Genomic DNA, 20,789 nt, shown 5'->3' on the forward strand with positions numbered 1-20,789 from the left:
ATGTGGAGAAAAAGAAGTCTCTTACACCGTTAATTTCTTAACTTGGTAACATTAAGAAATTTTTGTATTGCATAGGTGAATGAGAAAATATATTCTAGGGCTCTGAAACATATGAATGATAGATGCCAGGGGCACCTGGCTGGCTCAGTCAGTAGGACATGTGGCTTTTGACTTTGGGGTTGTAAGTTTGAGCCCCACATTGGGAGTAGAGATTACTTAAAAAGAAACTCTTTAAAAAAATAAAGTTTTAAATGACAGATGACAGGATGAGCGCTCAGTATAACACTAGGTTTGTTGCCCTAAATTTATTTCCTGAGCCATAAGCTAGTGATTCATTTGAATGTTCTTCATAATTTCCTTATGTCTGATAGCAGGAAGCATCAGCATACCAAAAAGTTAACTTAATACTATGATGGGCCACTGTCTTCGTTTTTATTGGTTTTTCTGACTTTCCCAAAAACTAATATTTAATTCTGCGGCCCATAAGGACCGGCACAAAAAGCATATCAATTTTTCAAAATAACCATTTAAAAATTAGGATTATAAAATTAGTTTTGTCAAGCAAATTATATATGTCACATCCCTTTTAGGCATTACTGAAACATGAAAATGTATTTTATTTCAACTGATTTACACTAAAAGACCTTTTCCCTGTCAGCAAATGTTCATTTTGTTCTTTGAGATCTCCGATGTTTTTGTAGTATAATAGTTTTTTGGATTTTTTTTTAAGTACTTTCTATTAGTGAAGGGCCTTACATGAATAATCATACTCATTAGATTGTAACTATCCTTTTTTTTCCCTGATGGGGAAAGAAAAGCTTCTTTAAGAAAGTTACCCATTTAGTAAATGGAGAGGCTAGTATTTAAACAGAGACAAGGTTATTAATCATTCATGGTTCATTCAGCAAATATTTACTAGACACCTACTTCATCTTGGGTGCAGGTTTTAGGGATAAAACAGGGGACAAAACATGTGATTCCATTCTCATGGCACTTCTAGACAAATAGGAGGGACAGATGCTCAACAAAAACACACTTGTGAATACACATTTGCCAACAGAGGTGAAGGTTACACAGGAAAGCCAAGGGGAGCTAGAAAAGCCTATACAAGGTAAGTCTTCTCTATGCTGAGCATCAAGGACAATATCCGAGGAAGTTATATTTGACCTTAAGTCTGAAGGACAAAAAATATGTGTTAAACCAGGAAAGAATGGAGTGGGCAGCTGAGGATTTAAGAGCATTCTATGAAAGGGAACATGGTGAATGAAGTCCCTGCTTACTGAAGGAGGGGAGGAAATGACATCAATGTGTCTGAGGCTCAAGAGCTACATGGAAAATAGGCTGCTGGTCAGAGGTGGACATGCCTGCCTGTAAAATACCTTCCAGGTCATTGAAGGACTTCACTCTTTTTCTAAGGGCAATAGAAAGTCATTAAAGGTGTTTTATATTACCATTTTGTTATTTTTTGGTAGTTGAATGTGAGGACTAGATTTGCATTTTACAAATATCACCCTGGCTAGGATATTAAAAAGCAAACTGTATCCTGGAAGGGATGGAGGTGGGAGGCACTATTTGGAAGGCTGTTTCAGCCGCCCGGATACAAGATATTTAATGCTTGCAGTAGGTTGGTTGCTGTGAGGATGGAGAGAAGAGGACAGGTTATAGAACAATTTAAGAGATAAAATCAGTGAGGTCTGACGATGGATTAAAGATGGAGGATAAAGGAGAAAGAGGCTTCAGGAGGATTACACATATACATTTGCATGATCAGCATGTATGGTGTTTCCTGTACTCCAAAATAAAGATTTTAAAGCAGAAGATCTCACTCTTTGCTCTCAGGTAAAATACTGTGGGAGCCTTATCCTTAAAAGAGGATTAACAATCCCACTCTGCTCACCATACAGGTATTGGGGGGAAGGCCAGTGGGCATGAGGTCTGCCATCCAAGTCTGCGAGCGCAGGTCTCAGTTTCATATCCTACGGGCTCTGTGGCCACAGGTAAGCCACGTGTTCCAAGCCTTCATCTCCTCTTCTACAAACTAGAGATCATAACAGTATCTAACACACAGGGTGTTCATAAACATTAAATCAAATATTCCATGTGGCTTACTTGCTTACTTTTTGTCAAATGGGCTTTTTCAACAAATAAATGCTCCTGCTCTTCCTTCTCAATTCCTGTTCTCCTCTGCCCCTTTCTTCTGCACCTGTTCCGCCTATACCATCTCTATTTTCTCTTCTTCCACCACCAACTCACCATCATTAGCACCCTTCCTCTTCTCCTCCCTCCCCTTCTTCTTCTTATTCATTATTATACTTATTAATTCATCTCAATATGATGTTTTTCATTCCCTCCTTTATATTAACCTTTTTATTTCCATTCTCATTACCACCACCAACTATTGGCCTTATTATTTTATTCCTCTACTAAGATAAACTGCGTCAATGCTTCTAATCCTGCCTCCTCCAAATCATGTGACACACTCCTGTCAGATCAATGTTCCTTAGCTATTTTTCATTATGTCCCATGGTCCTGCTCAGAACCTTTCATAGCTCCTCACTGATGGTATGTGGAATGGAGATATGGTGGAGTTAAGCCTTTGGAGTCAGAAAGAGTTGTTTTTTTTGTTTATATTTGTGTGTGGGTTTTTTGTGTTGTTTTGTTTTTTGCTCAGGCACTCAACAATTTGAGGGAACTTCTTGCATGTCTCTAATGCTTGATGTCTTCTGCTATAAGATGGAGATACTAATTCTCCATAGGCTTACTGTGAAGATCAGCTGAGATAATGCCTTCAGATGCTTAGAATTGTGCTTCATTCATCCTAGGACATGCTCAATAGTTGGCATCATTACAATCATAGAATGAATGTCACACTTGAAAGCATACAATTGAAAATCTTTCCATCTGACATTTGTTTATATTTACATCTTATGACTTTCTTCCCAGCAGAGCCATTCAAGAAGAATTCTAACTTGGGAAATAAATGTAACCCCTCTTCATTCTCAAAAACCATACTATCTTCTATGTCTCCTTCTCTGTTTCATTCTATACCTTCCTCCATTCTTTGAATTACCCACAGTCTACCTGTCTTCAAGGTTTGAATACCAATGCAGAAATCATCTTACTTTAAGAGAATTTTGTGACTATCCTGTGTTGTGTTAGTGTAAACTTCTCGAGAATAAAGACTACCTCATGTATAGCCCCTACAAAGCCTAGAAGAGTACATTTATCATTAAATAAATGATTGCTAAATATATGAATGAATTCAATGCTTATCACTTAAAAGCTGAGAGTAACTTGGGCAGGATCCATGAAAAGGACTTGGTAAATCTGACAAGAACATAAAAAATTGAGCAAATTCTTGGAAATTGGCTCTCTTATTTCACGGGCAAGAAAATAGATTCTTTCTGAAATATATATATATATATATATATATATATATATATATATATATATATATATAGAGAGAGAGAGAGAGAGAGAGAGAGAGAGAATATTTTATATGGTATTGAATATTTTGTTTTCAAATGTGGATTGAAGCCAATTTCTGTTTTATAAACACTGCTGTTAGAAATGACATAGTGCTGTTTAATTTCTCTTTTGAAAGTCTAGAGTTTAAATCATATTGGATTAATGATTATCCTTTAGTTATACAGTCCACAAAAACTCAAGTAAACTGTTAAGTTGTAACCAAAACACCTCTATTGGACTTGCCCTGGTTTTTCAACCATGAACTGTAAGAAATGCATCACAATAGGCCTACACTTCCAAAAAGAAGTTATATAAGTGGAATCTGGATCAACTATGATACCAGTGAGCAGGTTTGTCTAAGTATGCAGTTACTCGAAATAATGGTTATTTGAGGATTTTTTGATTTTATACATTGAAGTTGTTTTACGGCCATTTTATGTATCTGGATTTACTTTTACAATAAAGAAATACCTTAGTTGTGTTCAAATTTTATAAAGAGGTAGTATTTTATTGTTTTATGTCCAATGAAAATATAAACCTACTTGCTTGTTAAAGCATAATTATTTTCATAATCTCATTTTAAATTGAAAGGAAACTGATGATTTCAAACTAAGATTGCTCAATATTATTAAATGAGTTTGCTACTTCTATATGCATGCAGGAAAAAAAACCCATAAAATATATTTATGCAGGTTGTTTACAACTAGATTAAGCTTTTCATCATTTCTAATGTTTATGAGCAGAATATATAGGAATCTGTATCATTCATTATGAGCTTCACGTATCTGGGTTCTGGCAGTTTTATTATCTCTCATAGTAACTCATATTTCTAAATTGAAGGACTCATAGACATCTACTACATAACGTTCACACTCAACTAGAACACGGTGAATGTAAAAATTACTGTTATTAAAAGAACTGGAAATTAAGTTTTTTAAAGAAACATCATTCTTTTATGTGTGAACAGATGTATTATCTACTAACAGACATAACAACACTGCTTTGATTAAAGCATGCATTGAACTAATTAATCTATTTTAGTAGTCTATTCCAATCTTATCAAGAGTTCTTGTTTAATACTCTCTTTTCTCTTTTTAGTAAACTGACTAGATTGATTGGATTCATTGTCCAAAGTAATTAACTACCATTATCACAAATCAAATTTCTACTGAAATGGGAAAAGAAACAAGTATGGCCTATATCCATTCTTGGTTGATCTTTTGTCATGGCAATGTATCTTCCTATATTATTTAATGACTTTTGCAATTATATCTGGAAAGAAAAAAATTGTGCTTAAGCCACTTCCCGAAAGATGAAAATGACATTTTTGACACAATACACTTGAATAACATTGGTACTCAGATGATTAACAAATAGTACTGGTTTAGGCAGTGGGAAATTTATAGAATATTCATTAAATACATACAATTAAAGTATATATAACCTCTTTATCAGCCATGAAATTCAGGCCATGATAAAGAACAGGTTGATTGCATATCCAGGAAAAAAATGAATAAAGCTATGCTTCCTAATTAATAGGTGATTGCAAAATGAAATATTCTTAGAGCTCATAATACTATTCCCATTATGAAAATAGCATTAAAGTGCTCCATTGGGGAAGATTAATTAAGCATTGTGAAATATACAGAGTACTTCTACTCCGAGTTTAATTATGGACTATTGATTTGACAGTTGTCTGGTGAAGTTCCAAGAACAAATTCCAGGGAAATGAGGAACTTGACTATAAAATCTCAAACAACATCATGTGCATAGTGTGGGGGGGAATGATGAAATAAGGTCCAAAGGAATAACTGAGAATTTTGGTTCTTAGATTGATAAAATGTGGAGGATTTTTACCTCCATTGGCTCAGTTTTAGAATGATTTGTTAAATAATAGAGTAAAGGCCATACAAGTTGCTTTAGAAGTCCTCAACCAATTCCTGTGGCTCTGGGCCAGAAGGGATCGAGGAGATGAATTCCAAATGAATGCCAAAGATGGAACTTTTTAAGTTTGCCAAAAATTGGAGTAGTAGGTCAAAGGCCTTGGACATTTTCCCTCTAACACAGATAAATAGATGGCTAACTGAAATCTTTAACAGATATGCTTAGCACTCTAAGGGGTGAATAAATGATGATGAATTATTCCTAATTCAAATAAAGAGCCTACTTTTTATATTGTTATTGAATGATAATCAATGTAAAGTTTTTAAATTGTGAGTTTGGAGTAGTCATTAGATTACCAACTGTAAAGAGGAGTTCAGATTTAGACCTTTGTAGGTCATGCACATTTTTAGAAACTGCCAAGAATATTATGGCTCCATCAGGTGCGATTTTATTAGAAAGATAAATATATGTGTTAACTGATCTGTGTTACTAAGTGTACATTTAAAAATATAATAAAAATATAAGATCAAAAACTAAAACCAAAGACTGCAAGATATTAATGAATTCATTCATTTATTCATTCATTAAATGCCCACTGAGATTGTAGCATGAATTAGATACAGAGCTAGGTAAGATGATGCAAAGATTAAAAAAAAAAATCTAGTTTTAGTTCTCATAGTTTACTGGAAAAAGCTACAGAAAGAAAGAAATATAGTCTATAGTGTGTGAATCACTTTAATAGAAAATAAAGGATGATGGAAAAGCATGTAGGAAAAGATTATGAGAATGGTGAGTACAAAAAAAGTGGACATAAAAAGAAGAGGAACTGTTGCAATAATAAAAAGAACTTCTTAAAAATTTATGTTGATTCTTTAAATAAAGGAGAATATTATCATGTGTGTTTCTGTGAAACTTTAACTTTTCAGTAACAATTATTATTCTTTTAATGAATTAACCAGCACTGAATCAACACTTACTCCCCCAAAGAAGGAAGGTGGGCAGGTATATTTATTGGTCATCATTTATAATGGATGATAAAACAAACCCATTCCTTTCCTACCAAATGAGAAAGTTAGCCTAGGTAACTGCAGGCTTTTTGCTTGATTCTATGCAATTGTTAGGTTACATTTATAAAAAGGTGGAGCATAAAATTAAATGAACGTCCTGATAATTCTGTCCAACCAGATCCAAGTCTATGAAACACTGATTGTGAAGAACACAACAAAGTTTGTTCCAAACTGGAAGTAAATCAGTAGTTTATGGTCTGCACTATTAGTGGAGGTATAAGATATTTGCTTATTTTAAAAAATGTCATGGTGTACTATCATCATAACTAGATAAAACTGGAAAATTTCCTACCAATTCTACTTGTAGCAGTACCTGAACTCATCCTAAGTCTTCCTCAATTAAACGAATCTTAGATTCTTAGAATCTTTCATGGTAAGTAAAGCTTCTTAGAAAAATTTAATCACACTCCTACTAATGCCTGAGAGAGAAGACAACAGCATACTTTACTAGTTAAATGGCTTTTTTTTTTTTTTATGTGGGATTGGATTCTAAGACCCAGAGATCATGACCTGAGCCAAAGGCAGACACTGAATGAACAGAGCCACCCAGGCACCCTTCAATGTCTTTTAAATTATCTAAAATTTAACATGCCTGATAAAATAAAAAGGTTATAGTAAAAGATATTGAGACTAACTTCATATCCCTCTGTGAAGCAAGCTTTTTTTGAAATGGTAGATATTTTGTATTGTGTTAAATTCCAAGTGTGTGAACTTGACAATAAAAATAAAGCTAATTTAGTTTTATTGCCTTCATAAATTAAAATGAAAATAAATGACACTTATTCAAACATAGATGCATTCTCTAAATGGAGGTGTCACAAGTAATATGACACAAATTATAAATAATACATACATACATTGGTAAACTAGCAATATATCCTTTTTGAGACATTGTAGTTCTGATGGCCCTAGTTGATCTGTCTTCTCTCTTTCATTAGTGTTATCTAGGAACCAGGTCCTTCTTTGAAGGATGGCTGGGCAAGATAACAACAGTGGTCTGTGATCCAGAGAGAGTAAACTATCCACACCACAGAAAGCTCAAATCTATGGCCTTCGACTCATTAGCCTGGCGTTCTAAACAACTCAGGTGAGAAGCTTGGGATAAACTTATCAAGCATATAATATTTTGTTTTCAATTCTTTACCAAATTCCTTATTGCTTCCCTAATAATTTTATCTTTTTTTTTTAATAGTTAAGTCCAGAGAATAAAATGACTCCTCAGTAAAAATTCTTGGAAATCTCAATTATACTGAGAAAAAACAAACAAACAAACAAGCAAAAAAACCCTAAAACAACAACAACAACAACAAACTCCCAAACCCACATAGCATGGAGATCTTTCAGAGTCCCTGTATTATTCTAATAGCTTCTCTTCCAAAGTTCCATTCTAAGCTTTCATGGCAGAAATTTGCCGATGCTAGAAAAAAGTTTGTGCTCTATTCAGGTCAATTTAATGTGCAGTATTCATTATTGACACAGATTGTACATCCATATTTGAAGCATTGAAAGCCCTTGAGAGAGCTTTCACCTGTAATAATTTTAAATGCTTTGGAAATGAGGTCACTTTTAGTTACAATTCAAGAATTTCCAGTTGATACAACTAATGAGTAGCAAAAAAATTATAGAAAGGACAATGAAAGAAGAGAATTTAAAAGTAGGCAGTGAAGTGACTTTATAAGACCATTTTAATTTATATTCCAAAATTTACATGTGGCATAACAAATTAGTGACAGATTTATGGTAGATGATGCAAAGTCTTAAATTTCATATTTTCAGCCAGTATATCCTGGATTTGGTTCAAGTTACTTCTCATAATCTATGTCTTTGTCATGTTGAGGTTTTGAAAAAGGATCAATCACTGAGTTACTACTGAGAATAATAGCTACAAATCTAAGAAGAAACAAACAAATTGTTCTTCTAACTGATACAAAATTGATCTAAGAAATAATGAAACCTAGCAGCAGAGCAAAACCTGGCTAGAAGAAAAAAAGAATGTAGAGAAGAAAAATTTTAATTCTGAATGTGTTTTTAGCCGTAAGTCTTTAGTTCTTAAAACATGATACCAAAAATCTGGAAGTTTTAAATTAACTAAAAAACTAGCATAGTTGCAACAGAAATCCTTGAGATTCACATCATTTCTAAATATGCCTTCATTTTGGGGAAATATTGTTAAATTACTAATGACATAAAGTGTTTTTAGATTCCTTCTAATACTCCTTAAGAAATAAGTAAAAATAGAGTGCTTAGTAGACAAAGTAACTCTAAAACCTGACACCAAAAAGACCTTAGCACATGAACATCATCGAAGAACATTTGTCAATATGAAAAGGCAAAAGATATTTCATCAATAGACAGTATCATAGTGATTTATTTGTGGCAAATGGTCACAATTTCTACTTGTTGAAACAGATACATAAGTAAGGCTGTCTATTCCTTTCATCCTTCGGCAACTATTGATTGAAGGCCTTCTGGGGCCAGACCATGCTGGGGCTACAGCAATGAACAAAGCAGTCTGGTTTCTGTCTTCAAGGGTTATAGACAAATGACTGGATACATTACAATTCATACACAGGGCACATGTAGGGTAGAAAGGAATACATAAAAAGATCAATTCTAGTGGCCTCTCCAGCCTCTACTCATATATGAGGAAAAATCAGTTCAGTAGCAGGTGATTGTCTAAGCCAGCACCTGAAGGATGAGTAGTAGTTAACTAAGAAAGGAGGGCAGAGTTTTCTAAATAGAAGCCACACAAGCAGCTAACGATGAAAAGAATTCCTCAGAGAACAGAAAGAAAATTCAGTATCATGCACTAAACTGGAATATGCAAAGTGGGATGGCAAGAAATGAATCTGCAGAGTAAGATAATAATACCTGATCAAGAAATGCCTTCTAAGTCTTTTTAAGGTAAACAAACACACACAAACAAACAATGCTTTAGTAGCATACATTTTTATGCAATGATAGAGAAATCTGTTTCCTACAACAACTATTTGATATAGTTTAGATGAAAAAATAGTAGTAAGGCTTTCAGGTAAAAACTGACCCAGAGGGGATCCCCGGGTGGCTCAGTGGTTTAGCGCTGCCTTCGGCCCAGGGCGTGGTCTTGGAGACCCGGGATCGAGTCTCACATTGGGCTCCCTGTGTGGAGCCTGCTTCTCCCTCCGCCTGTGTCTCTGCCTCTCTCTCTCTCTCTGTGTGTCTCTCATGAATAAATAAATACAATCTTAAAAAAAACTGACCCAGAATAACTGATAGGAACAACCAATAAAACTTTTAGTTGATAGCACAATGTGATGATACTTGTCACTGAAGTTATGTCTAGACTTACTTGGTTTTTCAGGAAATTTGGCAGTTAAACTTTATTAAAATTAGAACCGGCCATGGAAATAGATACAATCCATAGAACAAAATCTAAATGAACTGCATAATAACCTGCTTGGAGATCTCTATTATTTAACATTCCTAGAAGGAAGACAATAAAATATCCCAGACAAAATGACCAATAGAATTCTATACATGTTAATCATGACAAATAACCATAGGGGAGAAGTTTATAATTTCTCTTAAGTCATACCATTTTATAGTAGTCATAAAAAACTCAATAATGCCTGAAAGCTATAAATGACTTCATAAAAAGTAACTTAAACTAACTTTATTGCCACATAAATATGGCAATGGTATTTGTTATGAAGCTACACTGCTTTGAAGCACATGAAAAGCTACAAGGTATAAAATGTCCACCAGAAAAATCTCCAAGGACAAAAGCTTGTTCGACAGTCATGTTTTAAGTGTTGTTCTACAGCAATGATTGGAATGCTAGCTCCAAAGATTAATGGGATATAGTCATCATTGCAGCATATGTTACATATTTCCAGATTTAATGATCTGGTCCCAAACTGAAGGTATATTATCATAACTGATGTGGTTACACTGAATTACAATATTTAGAACATGTGCTTTGAAAAAGAGTATTACAGCACAATTTTCTTTTTTTTTTTTTTTTTTTAGAGACAAATTATCAAACTCTTACTCTATGCTGGAAAGACGACTTGAACCCATTTTGCCACCCAGATGCCCTTGGTGAAGCCACCAGTGGTAACAGAAGAAGGGGGGTAAGTTTTTGGGTTTTTTTTAAGTTTTGTTTTCTTCAATGTGGAGCCATGGGGAGAGCGTTCCAGTCTTAGGCTGCCTGCCTTAGTAGAATTTAGCATTTTGTCTTTCTTCCCTTGGAAAGCCCTCAAAGAGCATGGCTACTAACCACGTGGGGTGGATGCAGGATCCCGAGGGCGCCAAGTGGCACTGGGTTAATCAGATTCCTTCCAGAACATTCAGAAGTTTTACACAAAACCCACGTCACTCAGAAAATGTTGGCAATTGGAGTTATAAGGTTGCATTCCTTGACAAAGGCAAAAAAGCACAATTCGGGTCAGACTGATGAGAATGCTTCCTTACCCCTTCTTCCCTGTCACTCCAGAAACCACCAAGACAGTGGAGAGCACCCCAAACTGTCACTTCTGAGAAGGAGGCAACACTTCTCCCTCCAGAATCCCAGTCATCATTGCATGGAATTTCCTGGAAAAGGATCCATGCCTCAGCCATGCCAGGGATGAATTCTAGCCAGTAGAAGAGCTAAAACTCATGCCGGGATTGCCTTACTTTCCAGAAAGTCTTACCTCAGAGGTCAAAGCACTGGATGGCTGGTAAAATGCGTGGCTCTGTCCAAAGAATCAAGGGAAGGAGGCACATAAGAGTGGTAGCCCAACCTGGACTGAACTGGGAACACAGGGCACCCATTGACACCCAGAATTGTTTCTCTTGCAGAGAAAGAGAGGTCCTGCAAGCTGGAACTGAAGGCAGCTCAGCGCATGGCCAGGCACTTGTCCAGGAGTCAGAACCCGGCCCCCTGGCCTGGTGTGCCCAGCTGTGTGATCCCCAGTGCACCTCTCAGCGGCTCCATGCTTCAGATTTCTTTCTCACCTGTAGGACATGTCCTATTCCTCACTGATATGTCACTTTTGGGGATGTGCTCCCGTCTGGGCCTGGGTATGGCATCATCGGTACCTCTGATGATTAGGAAGAAATCTAATTTTTCTTATATTAAGGAGGAATTGTCTGACTGTGCATCAAAGCCCCCGAGGAACAGTGCCTTAAAGAGGATCAAAGATTCTTTCTCTCTGGGTGAAGGCCCTTTAGGGCAGTATAGGGCTCTCCGCTCATTCCCAAACCAGGCTCTTCATGCCACCTGTGCAGGCATTCTGAGGGCTTGGCTTTGAACCTCACTGTCCAAGGTGAGCTGTGACCATCACATCACTGCCCTCAGAGCAGAACTGAGGACATGGTAAGGAGAGATACGACCCCTTCCTTTTAGAGATATTGTCCTAGATGTTGCACACATCCTTTTTCACATTACACTGGTCAGCAGTCACCCGGCCACAGGAAGGCAGAGAAATGTGGCCACGAACCCAGCTAATTATTGATGAATCTGTTATCTTGCAAGAAAGGGTGAATGATTATTAATGGGACAGCAATCAGTCTCTGCCACTTTTATTTTCATTAAACTTTCTACTATATTTATTTTTCCCCCCTAAGTTAGGGAATAGGTATATGCTTGTTGCCATTTAGTTGATTGTTTTATCACTGATTTTGTAGTTCTTCTCTTTCTTCTCTTGTGGTTTCATGACTTTCTTTGGTGTTACACTTAGATCCCTCTCTTTTTCTATTGTGTATTGACTAAGTTTTTCTTTGTGGTTACTGTGAGGTTTGCCTGTATCATCCTGTGGATGCAACAGTCTATTTTAAGTTGGTAGCCGCTTAATCCAAACACACTTCAAACTGTATTTTCATCTTTCTCATTTTAGGTTTTTGGATGTCACATTTTTATATCTTTTTTTTTTTATTTTAAGTATACCTTAACTAATTGTCATAGTTATAGTTAAATATAATTTCATCTTTTAACCTTCTCAGGAGCTTTATAAGTGATTAACCCACCACCTTTTCTATATATTTATCTTTCCCGGTGAGACTTTTCCTTCCCTATGTTTTCTTGTTACTATCCACTGCCAGTTTGTTTCAGCTTAAAGAGGTCTCTCAATATTTCTCATAAGGCCAGTTCGGTAGTGAGAAACTCTCCTAGCTTATCCTTATCTGAAAAACTCTTATTAATTTCTCAGCAGTTTTGAAGGATCACCCTGCTGGGTAGCATATTCCCGGCTACAAGTTTCCAGCACTTTCAAGGTGTCGTGCTACTCTCTTCCGGCTTGCAAAATTTCTGCTGAGAATTCTGCTGGGAGCCTTCTGGGATTTCCCTGTACTTAACACTTTGTTTTTCTCTTTCTGCTTTTAAAATTCTCTAATTTTTGACATTTTAATTATAATGTGTTTCAGTGTGGTTTTCTTTGGGTTCATTACATTCAGAATTCTCTGTGTTTCCTAGACCTGCACATCTGTTTCCTTCCCTAGGTTAAGAACGTTTTCAGCCATTATTTCTTCAAAGAAGTTTTCTGCCCCTGTTTCTTTCTTTTCCTTCTGGGGCCCTTATAATGAGAATGTTACTTCACTTGATGTTATTTGCGTTACCTTCATTAAAGTTCTTTTTTTCTTCTTGCTGCTGTGTCTGGGTGGGTTCCATTGCTTTATCTTCTGGTTCACTGATCCATACTTCTGCTTCATCTAGTCTGCTGCTGAACCTCTCCAGTGCAGTTTTTGTTTTGGTTATTGTATTATTCAATTCTTTTTGGTACATTCTTATTCCTTCAGTCCTTTTTGGTATGTTTCTTATGCCTTCTCTGTTGATGCCATCACTAGGTTGATCTATTCTTCTGCTGAGTTCAGTGAGCACCTTTATAAACCATACTTTGAATTCTCTACTAGGTAGATTACTCATCTCCATATCATTTGAATCTTTTCCTGAAGATTTTTTTCTTTTGTTTGGAATATACTTCTCTGTTTCCTCATTTTGCTTGATTTTCTGTCTGCTTCCATGTATTAGACGAAACAGCTACCTCTCTCAAGATTGAAGGTGTGGCCTTGTGTAGGTGATGATCTTTCTGTTTCAACCTTGCCCTAGCTCATGGGAAACTTTGAGACTGTCTAAACTGCCTGGTTTATTCTTGATATGCCCCCATTGTTGAGGGTGTGCCAAGACTTGTCAGTGATTCAAGGAGAGGAATCTCATCTTACATCTAGTTTCAGGATGAATGGAAGCCAGGCCCTCATGCAGCAGCTTTTTATTTTTTTATGTTTAACAATTTTTAAGATTTTATTTATTTATTCATAAGAGACACACAAAGAGGCAGAGACAGAGGCAGAGGGAGAAGCTCCCCATAGGGAGCCTGATGTGGGACTCAATCCCCGGAACCCAAGATCACGTCCTGAGCCAAAGGCACTCAACCGCTGAGCCACCTAGGCATCCCATGCAGCAGCTTTTAAAGTATGAAAATACTTATAGTCCTGTGAGTCTGCAATTGTAAAGCCTTTTGGCCTCCAGACCAGGAGATCTGGAAGTGTCTCCTGGGTAAGTTGCCAAATTCAGGGCCACAGGTGATCATGTAAGCTCCTTTCTGGGAAGTCTCATTGGGTTGTGGTGAGGCCGAAGGTATGTTCAAGGATGATGTCTTTCTGCTTATGCTCCCTATGAGTGCCTCTTTAGCCTCTAGATGTGTAGGAAACCTGAAGCTTGTCCCTGAGGTTGAAGCTCCACACTAAATGAACAGGCTATTTTCAGAGGAAGCCCAGGGTTGTTTCAGTCTGCTGTGTGCAATACCTTGGAGTTGGTGTCCTGCCAAGAGCTATTTTTCAGATTGTTATAGTTTCACAAGGCTCTGGAACACCAGCCCTCTTTGCTACCAGGGAAACTGATTCAGGGGTATCCTCTGTGTGGACTCCACATGCTGTTGGCTTTAATGAGGCAGCTGGAGAGTGTAGTGGGCAAGGAACATTCCAAAAATGTTTCTAAAATCAGTGAGAATGTGTCTTCTTGTGCTTGAAGACCTCAGGGATACAGCAAGACCTCTCTGTGTGTGTGCTGGCTTTATGTTGGGAATGGAAGGGTGATCGGACTGCTTGTCCCACCTGTCTTGGCAAGGTGGTGGAGACGTGTCTTCCCCATATTCTCAGCAAGTGCTACGACCACTCACCACCCCTTGTGGCCCAGCAAGGTGGTGGGAGGGTGCCATGTCCTTGCTTGCCTACTGCGAGGAGACTGTGTGGGGAATGCAGCAATGGCATCCATCATCTCTGAGGAGCATCTCAGCTTTCCCCTACCCTTCCAGTTTATGCCTCTAGAACAGCAAACGAATCTCCCTCACATATTATTGTTTTATTTTTTCTTTTCTTTTTCTCTTTCTTTCTTTTTTTTGTTTTGTTTTTTAGATTTAGGTGTTTTTCAAACTGCTGTTTTTTGCTGGGTCTCAGGTCAAGCAAGCCCTCCAAGAGAAATCTCCATTTATTATAGCACTTTGGGATGCCCAGACATTAGTCCCATTGGTCATCCAAGCCAGATGTTCTGGAGCTTGTCTTTTCTGGTATAGATCCTGGGGCTCATCATTCTGGTAGAGATCCCAATGTGGGGCACCAAAACTTCACTCCCCTGGAAAGACTGCTTGTCCAGTGAGATCCTTCCTTACTGTGTATTGCCATGCTGAAATAGTTTTTTTGCAAGACCATGTCTCTGCCTCTGTTGCCAGCATGGATGTTGTTCTTTTATGCTTTGTTGTGGAGAGCAATTGATCTAGTTTTCAAATCTTTTTTAGTGGGAAGTGATCCATATGTAGCTTTGGATGTGAGTGCATCTGTGCATCTGTGAGAGGAGGTGAGTTCAGGATATTTCTATGCTACCATCTTGGATGCCCCTCCCAAAAGATATTTATCCTACTCTACAACCTAAGTTAACATTGGTAAAAATTAGTAAGACAGGCAACTTACTGAGAATTCTGGGTCCCAAGCCACTTTATCCTTTAACAGCCAGATAAGCAAGGCAAGACTTACTTAATTGGGCCTGAAGTATATGGCAAATTGCTACAACTGTTGATTTAATTACTGTCAGTAGTAATCTAGGAGAAATAGTATTGCTAATGATTCGTAGCTTCTTCAAACAACTAAATATGTTAGATGGCTGTTTCCATGGGATGAAAACAACTCCTACTGTCTTTGACCTGATGGGCAATAGCGGTTAGTATAAGAAAACTGGTTAACTTGCTTAGCATGGTTTTAATCTCCAGAGAACCATTTCCAGAGACCTAAAAGAAAATCTCAGCAACAAACATATCTATGATCTTCATAACATTATGTCTTAATATCTTGTTCCTGTGCTTGCTAACTTCTTTCTTAAATATTCAGGTAACAATGAATATTTTTAAAGTATAATTTAAATGATTTGTTTTTCTTCCAATTTCAAAAAAAATTGTCACATCCATTCAAGTCAAATCTCTCAAAATCTAGCTTGGTTTGGAAAACTGGTCTGATAATCTAAAAATATTTGTCTAAATAGTGCATAAACAAACTCTAGAACCCTTCATAGAGTTTCATTGCTAAAGTCTCTTTGGGAGATTCTATACCCATTAATCAAATTTGAGTGTATCATGTATGTTAGAAATGATCATTAGAAAAAGGTTAATATTATAAAAATAGTTCTTGGAGGACAAATTCAGTGCTGAGAAAAATTCTATGACCACTTTTAAAATTCGAGTGACCATTTTTCCCTTGCTACCTTAGCAAAGCTGAGAGTGATAAAGCAAATGAATTTTTTCCTTGAATTCCAATTAAAAATAAACTATTTCTGAGTCTGTGTGAGTGCATTTTTATTTAATTATGAGCTAGCCTCTCACTAATAACTGACACTATAAATTAGATAGAATCAAATGGGGGCACTGGGTGACTCAACTCAGTGGTTGAGCTTCTGCCTTTGGCTCAGGTCGTGAACTCGGGGTCCGGGATCAAGTCCTGTATTGGGCTCCCTGTGAGGAGCCTGCTTCTCCCTTTGCCTATGTCTCTGCCTCTCTCTGTGCCTTTCATGAGTAAATAAATAAAATCTTTTTTTTTTTTTAAAGATAGAATCAAATGTTCCAGGTAGTCTGTAATGCATTTACAGGTATCACATATTTTTGATACTTTATTTTATATTACATTTAATTATCATATAGAATAAAATACTAAAATATTATAAACTCAGAGAAAAGGTAAAGAATAAGTTATGGCAACATGCTGTACATTTATAGACAAACTGGAGTTGAAAGATACTGTTCAAGTATGAGAAAAAAAAAAGGTATGAAATAGTCAGATATCTACATGAACCCAGCAGAGGTGACTTCAAAGTCAAGATTCCCATTGCCTGTGGAGCCTATTAAGAAGACAGATACCAGCAATTTGAAGAACAATGTGTGTTTATTTAAGGAAATACAACCAGCTGTTCCTCTAAGGCAGTTTCAAGTTCACTAGGAGTCAAAAGAATCATATAATATAAAATATAACACTTCCCAATGATAAGCAGCCTAAGGCATGAAACATTACAAAAATATATGCCACACTCTCTATAAGGCATTTCACAAAATAGATGTGGATTTTATTTTTATTTTAAATACAAATGAAATTCTAGAGATAATATAAAGTCAATGATAAAAGGCCATTAAGGCCTTAAGTCAATATTAACACATATATAATGTAACCCTATATAACAAAAGGTGTCAGAAAGTCCATAGTCAGAATGGGAGTGCAATTCAGTAAATAATGCCAACAAAATCAATAAGTACAAAGAAGAAAATGAATCAAAAGGTTATGCCAAACAAGTTAGCTGTTCTGGACCAAAAAGAGTGTAACTACTCACAATGAATTAATAAATCACTGCAGAGCACTTTGATTTTCTAAGTTCTGGAAACGTTTTATTCTTTTGCAGAAAAGATGGCACACCAGGCAAATACGGTTGTATGTGAATATTCATTTGCATATATATGTAAAACTTTTCCTCGGGATATTTTTTTCTGTTTTTATACGATTCAAAATGTAGGAATATTGGCCAAACTATGTATTTTGCTTTATACAGTTAATTTCTTCATTTCCTCAAGGGACATATAAGCTTATTCTTTCACCCTAGTAAAGATACATATTTTAGTTTAACTTCATGTGTTCAATTTCCTAGAGATTAATATCGAAATTATAAATAACATTTTAAAATTGGAATGGAAATTAAAAGTGCCATAGATTACTCGATTATTGCTTTTACATGTTCAGTTATATTTCTATTAAACAAATTGCATTAATCATATATAACAAAATGCTTAAAACAGTACCTGACATAGAGTAATAATTCAATAAATGTCAAATGCTATTTTTATCACTTTTGGTATTATTATTGATTCATGTCAGTTGTTTCATTTTCCACTTGTAGAAAAAATGAGAGTCTAATCCTAAAATCATGTAAAGGTAGAATTCAAATTTTTATAATAAACATTTTAAGTTTGATGGAAGGTGGGCAATTTCTAAAATTTTGATAATCTTCAAAGCCTAGTTAGATGTGTCACTTGGAAAACAATGTCATCTAGCTATGTTAAGAAACCTGAATACACTTTTTATGTTTTGTGTGAAAAGTTTAACTTTACATATCTTGAGGAACAACAATGAATACATTTCCCTAATTATATTCTTTTAGTACAGCAAGTGCTCATCCTTAGCTTAACTATCATGCCTTATTTTATTTTATTTATTTATTCATGAGAGAGAGGGAGAGAGAAAGAGAGGCAGGCAGAGACACAGGCAGATGGAGAAGCAGGCTCCATGCAGGGAGCCTGACGTGGGACTCGATTCTGGGACTCCAGGATCATGCCCTGGGCCAAAGGCAGGTGCTAAACTGCTGAGCCACCCTGGGATCCCCATGCCTTTAATTTTTAATGCCAACCTGTGCTGGCGCTATAATTTTTCATTTACCTATCCCCTTCTTTTTTTTTTTTTGCCACCTTCTGTGACAGCTGGTGTTTATATTTAATAATATGAAACTGCATTATTTGACTTACAAAAATGACAGTTTAATGTGGCTCAACCAAACAGATAAACTGTCCAAAAAGCATAATTACATCAGATCATGGTTTTAAGAAAGTTGCTTTCTAAATTTCCAAAGGTAGGACACGTTAGACTATATAAAGACTACTTCCTGTATTACCCCACTTCCCATCAATGCTTTTGAATGGTCATCTTTTCTTATAATCATGTGAAAATCCCTACATTCATGATAGTGTTTTAAAAAGATATATTAATATCTACTTTAGCACCAATCTTATTTTGCTGAAAGCCTACTTTATTCACATGCATCATTTGCTCTCAATAGATACAAATCAACATTATTTTTAACTGTAACATTCTTTGATAGATGAATGCCATTCAGTAGAGAACATTTACGTGAACAACTGGGGGTAGAGTCAATGTTGTGGCTTTTATGTAGGTCTAGATATAAATGCAGCACAGATCCTCAGAAGATAGACACTAAAAGAACAGATGATGTAGGATAGCCACTTTGTTTTCTGAAAGTAAATATATTAAAAGAAAATGTATAAATGTTCACCCTCTACAAAAGTGACCTCTGACTTTGTGGAGCATTGTGAAATAGAAAATACATGGAATAGAATGAGAGAGAGAGAGAGAGAGAAGAAGAAGAAGAAGAAGAAGAAGAAGAAGAAGAAGAAGAAGAAGAAGAAGGAGACGGAGACGAAGACGAAGAAGAAGAAGAAGAAGAAGGGGAAGGAGAAGAAGAAGAAGGGGAAGGAAAAGAAGAAGGAGAAGAAATAATGAAGGAAGGGAGAGAGAGGGAGAAAGAAAGAATATAAATAAATATTTCTCCAGGTGGAACCAGTCACAGGCTACAGCTTGTAAAAGCAAAGCAAATCATTAAGGTCATGAGGCAGACTAATTACGTATCTTTACATAAGGTCAATCTGTATCAGGGGTGTTATTAATCAGCTTTTGTGCATCTCTACTCTCCAACTGGTAACTACCATCCCATTGGGCATGCGCAAGCAGAGAACCCTGATTCTATCCATGCAGATGTGATTCCATGGAGGAATGTATAAAGTTACAAGCTCTCAATCCATACAATTATAGAATTCATATTAGAAACTTAAGGGAAAAAAGACTGGACAAACTTCAGACATCTGAACAGAATTCCCAACAAGCATCAATAATAGAGAAATCAAAGATTGAATGTAATGGTGTCCTCCAGAGAGCATTACTTATCAAGATCAAGTCATTTTTTTGGTGTAAGCTTAAAAATTGTTTTTTAAACTGAGACCATATGAATCTTCAAACAGTTCTATAATAAATAATGTCAACAGTTGAGTTATAAAATAATCTGTGAATTAAGATTAATTTCTTTTTTTGCAATTATATGTGGTATCAATATTTGTTTTAAATAAGAATCCATTTTATCTTTGATATCCGATAGAATGTAATAATAAAGATGTATGGAAGAGCTAAGACAACTCATGTTCCAACAATCATACAACATTAAACTTGTTATCCATCTTGACCACTAAAACACCAATTCTACATCAGTTAAGCCTGGCAGCAGTCATTTCTTCCTCAGAATGCTTAGACGCTTTACCATTCTCAGGGCACCTGGCTGGGTCAGTCAGTAAAGCATGCAATGCTTGATCTCCAGATTGTGAGTCTGAGTCCCATGTTGGGTGTAGAGATTACTTAAAAAAATAAAATCTTTTAAAAAAAGGAGCCGTACAATGTTATTAAACTACACATTATTTTTTTCTCATGGTTTGATTTTTAAAAAATATTTATTTATTTATGATAGAGAGAGAGAGAGAGAGGCAGAGACACGGGAGGAGGGAGAAGCAGGCTCCATGCTGGGAGCCCGACGTGGGACTTGATCCAGGGACTCCAGGATAATGCCCTGGGCCAAAGGCAGGCGCGCTAAACTGCTGAGCCACCCAGGGATCCCCTCTTGGTTTGCTTTTTAACGATAGAAATAATATGTCAAGGATACAAGGATATTTACAAGAAGATTAATCAGAAAATATTCTTCAAATAATATTTCTGACATCTGGACGATGTCAATTCATACGCATGATGAATCAAATCACAATTTGATTCTCTTTCAATTATGACTGGATGCCTCACCTAGTATGAAGTGTAATGCTTTTGAGAACATCATTTTTATAATTTTCATTTTAATAAAAATAATGCAAGAGTCTCTTAGAATGGAGCACCTGGGTGGCGGCTGACTCTTGTTTTCAGTTCAGGTTATGATCTCAGTGTCATGAGATCAAGCCCTACTTTGGGTTCCATGCTCAGCAAGGAGTCTGCTTGAGATTCTCTCCCTCTCTCTTTCCCTCTGCCCCTCCCACTCACTCATGTATGTACATGCATATATCCTTT

The 20,789-nt window shown here is 36.3% G+C and overlaps 2 protein-coding genes across 25 annotated transcripts in view; one reads left to right on the top strand and one right to left on the bottom strand.

The window, feature by feature from the left end:
• Positions 1-20,789, bottom strand: part of RALYL (RALY RNA binding protein like) — a 707,896-nt gene that overhangs the window by 181,289 nt on the left and 505,818 nt on the right. The gene's annotated exons all lie outside the window — the stretch shown is intronic.
• On the top strand, positions 952-16,203 carry LOC144300408 (uncharacterized). 4 transcript variants are annotated; one of them, XM_077876397.1, is made up of 5 exons: positions 952-1,111; positions 1,905-1,997; positions 7,358-7,506; positions 10,428-10,531; positions 11,241-16,203. In XM_077876397.1, the coding sequence occupies exons 2-4, from the start codon at positions 1,929-1,931 to the stop codon at positions 10,501-10,503; spliced, it is 294 nt and encodes a 97-aa protein (XP_077732523.1). In that variant the 5' UTR covers positions 952-1,111; positions 1,905-1,928; the 3' UTR covers positions 10,504-10,531; positions 11,241-16,203. The 4 variants fall into 4 exon arrangements, 2 of the variants coding, with proteins under 2 accessions (XP_077732523.1, XP_077732522.1); XR_013367023.1 differs by lacking the exon at positions 1,905-1,997; XM_077876396.1 differs by lacking the exon at positions 7,358-7,506.

The sequence above is a fragment of the Canis aureus genome, chromosome 28 (genome assembly GCF_053574225.1).
Source record: "Canis aureus isolate CA01 chromosome 28, VMU_Caureus_v.1.0, whole genome shotgun sequence".
Classification (NCBI taxonomy): Eukaryota; Metazoa; Chordata; class Mammalia; order Carnivora; family Canidae; genus Canis; species Canis aureus.